This window comes from Macrobrachium nipponense, chromosome 39 (genome assembly GCF_015104395.2).
Source record: "Macrobrachium nipponense isolate FS-2020 chromosome 39, ASM1510439v2, whole genome shotgun sequence".
Lineage (NCBI taxonomy): Eukaryota > Metazoa > Arthropoda > Malacostraca > Decapoda > Palaemonidae > Macrobrachium > Macrobrachium nipponense.
The window spans coordinates 22,534,521-22,540,520 of record NC_061099.1 but is presented as its reverse complement, the minus strand read 5'-3'; the positions used below and the strand labels follow the sequence as shown (position 1 = coordinate 22,540,520).

Genomic DNA, 6,000 nt, shown 5'->3' with positions numbered 1-6,000 from the left:
TATGGTATGCGTTTAAGTTAATGTAGCATACACACAGGGAAGATAAACATGAATTTAACACAGTATCTTGGCTCAAAATAAATTTAAATGAAGTACAGTAGAACCATTCATTGTGAGAGTGAATGATAATGAGTTTTATTTGATTACCATTGGTACAATAATGTTAATTATTAGGAACAAATTATTTGCTTATAGCAGCAATGTATGAAATATAAATGTATACCCGGTGTCCTACTTTTCCAAAAAATAAACACAGCACAGTACATTCAAAAGATAACGAGATGAGGTCCGTTATATAGGCTATACCTTCGTATTACTACTACTCTACCTCCTTTCACGATTCACGGCGAGTTATGTGGTTATAGCCTATGTAACAATTAGATGACGATGGCTTTCCACCAAGGAACTATATCACGTATTTTTCAAAGGTTTGGAAGTAGCTATAAGGTGAGACTTGATTATTTACGAATGTTTTTTCTAGTTTTAGAAAGTATTTATAAAATTGTAACCAAAATTACAAGAATAGGCTACCTAGTACCTACCTAGGCAATAGGCTAGGTAGTAGGTGTAGCTATATCTAGTAGTAGTACATTAGGAGTAGGCTATGTACCTAGCTAAGATCTTACGAAATTCATCACCTACCCTAGGTATCCTTTTTAGGATTTGGGGTAGCTTATGCCAGCAGTTACAAATTTCACATGTAGGTAGCCTAGTAGGTAGTACCTAGTAGGTATACCTACCTAGGCTATTTAGAAATTTGGTTAAAGATTCTAAAATTTGTTGTAAATGTAAAATCTAACCTTTTAAACTAGGCTAGAATTAGAGATAGGTTTTAGCCAAATCTCACATACCTATAGGACTTGTGGTCCTTACGTAATGGTGGTGAGGGGATGGGTCTTGGACCTTCACCTAGCCTGACTAGGGGTCCCTTAAATTAATTGGTTAAATATCGTTAAAGTTAAGTATATCTTAGTTTTACCAGACCACTAAGCTGATTAACAGCTCTCTTAGGGCTGGCCTGAAGGATTAGATTGCCTATTTTCATGTGGCTAGGAACCAATTGGTCACCTGGCAACGGGACCTACCGCTTATTGTGGGATCCGAACCACATTAGGTATAGGGTGAAGAACCACATGGACTGGCCTACTCACCAACTACCATGGCTAGGCCACCCTCTGAAAAAGTACTTTTAACAACACCCTGACACCGGAGATGGTCATCAGTCACGAGTTGGTGGTGGTGAGAGAAGGAGCTCAAGACCTCAACTCTCCTTTCGAAGTAAGTAGCCTAGCCTATTTTCTCCAAAGTTAGAAATTAAGGCCATATTTTAAGATCTAAACAGATGGTAATGAAAAGGGTGGCCAACGCAGTGTCCACAACCCCAAAATGCTTTCAAAATTTTTACTTATGATTAATAAAGTTTAGAAGATTGACACCATCTCGATGTTTGCGGAGTTGCTTGTGTCAACAAACTTCCCATTTCCTGTGCTAAATCTGCACACCACTTGTACCCATAGACGCTGGGGCACTTTCATCACAACAGTCGTAACCCCAACCTCTTACGAGCACTTAGCCTATTCGTACTTATTCAAGGGGACTACGGCATTCTTTGCAGTGTTTAGCGCTCTTCAATTGTTTATCAGTGTTGTCAATTGGTATGTGTTTACCCTCCAAACTGGGTATAAGACTTACACAAAACCAGGGAAATAAGTGAAATTAGCGTATCTATTTGTAGTATATATACATATTACAGCAATTTTATCATTACTGCGTCACTATGACAAATAGAATTCATGGAAACAGTTTGTAAATGCATCGGCATATGTGTGATGTTCCACTAGATTGGCAAAGATGAGTCCTTTTTCTTCGCGTCGTCTGCTTGTAAGTATATATCCGAAATATTTGTAATTTTTCGGGGTTAATTTGGTTGCAGAAAAGGGATAATAGACATGAATTAAATAAACATTTTGAAGTAAAGTTAAACTAAATAATGAGTAAAGTAAACAATTAAGGTAATAAAGCATTGCACCTCATAATCAGTGTTGCCGTCTGCTGCTCGTAACTGTGTTTGCGGAGTGATTACTTAGGAACTAGGAACAGCAATGTAGTTCAAGTGCAATGTGGAGTGAATTAAGACCAAAATGTGTATAATTACACTCAAATAAGCACTGTGGAGTTTCAGTTGTGATGGCAGTAAGGATAAAACCACCGATTAAAAGGTAAAAATGAATTCAGTTCAAACCATTACCCCGGGAATAAAAAGTTTCATACTTTCACTAATATACGCAACAAAATGTTGTTTTAATTTCCTGATTATAACTGCATTCTTGAGTAAGATCAATAAACGTTACATATATACGCTAACATTGTTCAAATGAGTGCTGGGAAGGCTGGGAAAGATGGTGGATTGTCCGTGGTTAGACTGGCCAGCCACACGATTGCCACCATATTGGATTTCAAAACTGCCTTGAAAACATATTTTACGAAGAAAATTAGAAAATGGGTTAAAGATTCTAAAATTTATTGTAGTGTAAAATCTAACCTTTTAAGCTAGGCTAGAATTAAAGATAGGTTTTAGCCAAATCTCACATAGGTAGGTCTTGTGGTCCTTATGTAATGGTGGTGAGGGGATGGGTCTTGGACCTTCACCTAGCCTGACTAGGGGTCCCTTAAATTACTTGGTTAAATATCGTTAAAGTTAAGTGTATCTTAGTTTTACCAGCCCACTAAGCTGATTAACAGCTCTCTTAGGGCTGGCCCAAAGGATTAGATATTTTTATGTGGCTAGGAACCAATTAGTCACCTAGCAACGGGACCTACAGCTTATTGTGGGATCCGAACCACATTAGGTATAGGGTAAAGAACCACATGGACTGGCCTACTCACCGACTACCATGGCTAGGCCACCCTCCGAAAAAGTACTTATAACACACCCTGACACAGGAGATGGTCATCAGTCACGAGTTGGTGGTGGTGAGAGAAGGAGCTCAAGACCTCAACTCTCCTTTCGAAGTAAGTATTTTCTCCAAAGTTAGAAATTAAGGCCATATTTTAAGATCTAAACAGATGGTAATGAAAAGGGTGGCCAACGCAGTGTCCACAACCCCAAAATGCTTTCAAAATTTTTACTTATGATTAATAAAGTTTAGAAGATTGACACCATCTCGATGTTTGCGGAGTTGCTTGTGTCAACAAACTTCCCATTTCCTGTGCTAAATCTGCACACCACTTGTACCCATAGACGCTGGGGCACTTTCATCACAACAATCGTAACCCCAACCTCTTACGAGCACTTATTCGTACTTATTCAAGGGGACTACGGCATTCTTTGCAGTGTTTTGCGCTTTTCAATTGTTTATCAGTGTTGTCAATTGGTATGTGTTTACCCTCCAAACTGGGTATAAGACTTACACAAAACCAGGGAAATAAGTGAAATTAGCATATCTATTTGTAGTATATATACATATTACAGCAATTTTATCATTACTGCGTCACTATGACAAATAGAATTCATGGAAACAGTTTGTAAATGCATCGGCATATGTGTGATGTTCCACTAGATTGGCAAAGATGAGTCCTTTTTCCTCGCGTCGTCTGCTCGTACGTATACATCCGAAATATTTGTAATTTTTCGGGGTTAATTTGGTTGCAGAAAAGGGATAATAGACATGAATTAAATAAACATTTTGAAGTAAAGTTAAACTAAATAATGAGTAAAGTAAACAATTAAGGTAATAAAGCTTTGCACCTCATAATCAGTGTTGCCGTCTCCTGCTCATAACTGTGTTTGCGGAGTGAGTACTTAGGAACTAGGAACAGCAATGTGGTTCAAGTGCAATGTGGAGTGAATTAAGACCAAAATGTGTATAATTACATTCAAATAAGCACTGTGGAGTTTCAGTTGTGATGGCAGTAAGGATAAAACCACCGATTAAAAGGTAAAAATGAATTCAGTTCAAACCATTACCCCGGGAATAAAAAGTTTCATACTTTCACTAATATACGCAACAAAATGTTGTTTTAATTTCCTGATTATAACTGCATTCTTGAGTAAGATCAATAAACGTTACATATATACGCTAACATTGTTCAAATTAGTGCTGGGAAGGCTGGGAAAGATGGTGGATTGTCCGTGGTTAGACTGGCCAGCCACACGATTGCCACCATATTGGATTTCAAAACTGCCTTGAAAACATATTTTACGAAGAAAATTAGAAAATGGGTTAAAGATTCTAAAATTTATTGTAGTGTAAAATCTAACCTTTTAAGCTAGGCTAGAATTAAAGATAGGTTTTAGCCAAATCTCACATAGGTAGGTCTTGTGGTCCTTATGTAATGGTGGTGAGGGGATGGGTCTTGGACCTTCACCTAGCCTGACTAGGGGTCCCTTAAATTACTTGGTTAAATATCGTTAAAGTTAAGTGTATCTTAGTTTTACCAGCCCACTAAGCTGATTAACAGCTCTCTTAGGGCTGGCCCAAAGGATTAGATATTTTTATGTGGCTAGGAACCAATTAGTCACCTAGCAACGGGACCTACAGCTTATTGTGGGATCCGAACCACATTAGGTATAGGGTAAAGAACCACATGGACTGCCCTACTCACCGACTACCATGGCTAGGCCACCCTCCGAAAAAGTACTTTTAACACACCCTGACACTGGAGATGGTCATCAGTCACGAGTTGGTGGTGGTGAGAGAAGGAGCTCAAGACCTCAACTCTCCTTTCGAAGTAAGTATTTTCTCCAAAGTTAGAAATTAAGGCCATATTTTAAGATCTAAACAGATGGTAATGAAAAGGGTGGCCAACGCAGTGTCCACAACCCCAAAATGCTTTCAAAATTTTTACTTATGATTAATAAAGTTTAGAAGATTGACACCATCTCGATGTTTGCGGAGTTGCTTGTGTCAACAAACTTCCCATTTCCTGTGCTAAATCTGCACACCACTTGTACCCATAGACGCTGGGGCACTTTCATCACAACAATCGTAACCCCAACCTCTTACGAGCACTTATTCGTACTTATTCAAGGGGACTACGGCATTCTTTGCAGTGTTTTGCGCTTTTCAATTGTTTATCAGTGTTGTCAATTGGTATGTGTTTACCCTCCAAACTGGGTATAAGACTTACACAAAACCAGGGAAATAAGTGAAATTAGCGTATCTATTTGTAGTATATATACATATTACAGCAATTTTATCATTACTGCGTCACTATGACAAATAGAATTCATGGAAACAGTTTGTAAATGCATCGGCATATGTGTGATGTTCCACTAGATTGGCAAAGATGAGTCCTTTTTCCTCGCATTGTCTGCTCGTACGTATACATCCGAAATATTTGTAATTTTTCGGGGTTAATTTGGTTGCAGAAAAGGGATAATAGACATGAATTAAATAAACATTTTGAAGTAAAGTTAAACTAAATAATGAGTAAAGTAAACAATTAAGGTAATAAAGCTTTGCACCTCATAATCAGTGTTGCCGTCTCCTGCTCATAACTGTGTTTGCGGAGTGAGTACTTAGGAACTAGGAACAGCAACGTGGTTCAAGTGCAATGTGGAGTGAATTAAGACCAAAATGTGTATAATTACACTCAAATAAGCACTGTGGAGTTTCAGTTGTGATGGCAGTAAGGATAAAACCACCGATTAAAAGGTAAAAATGAATTCAGTTCAAACCATTACCCCGGGAATAAAAAGTTTCATACTTTCACTAATATACGCAACAAAATGTTGTTTTAATTTCCTGATTATAACTGCATTCTTGAGTAAGATCAATAAACGTTACATATATACGCTAACATTGTTCAAATGAGTGCTGGGAAGGCTGGGAAAGATGGTGGATTGTCCGTGGTTAGACCGGCTAGCCACACGATTGCCACCATATTGGATTTCAAAACTGCCTTGAAAACATATTTTACGAAGAGCTCACATGCTTATTTTAGTTCGTATGGGGCTTTCATATATCACATTATGTTGACAAAACTTTAATCTTTTGA

At 38.0% G+C, this 6,000-nt stretch overlaps 1 protein-coding gene across 1 annotated transcript in view; it reads left to right on the top strand.

Moving 5' to 3' along the window:
* The first annotated feature begins 290 nt into the window (after nucleotides 1-290).
* LOC135210203 (bolA-like protein 3) overlaps nucleotides 291-6,000 on the top strand; it is a 31,140-nt gene continuing 25,430 nt past the window's right edge. Inside the window, exon 1 of the mRNA XM_064243038.1 lies at nucleotides 291-447. Coding sequence (XP_064099108.1) covers nucleotides 382-447 — 66 coding nt within the window. The 5' untranslated portion in view covers nucleotides 291-381. The remainder of the gene's footprint in view (nucleotides 448-6,000) is intronic.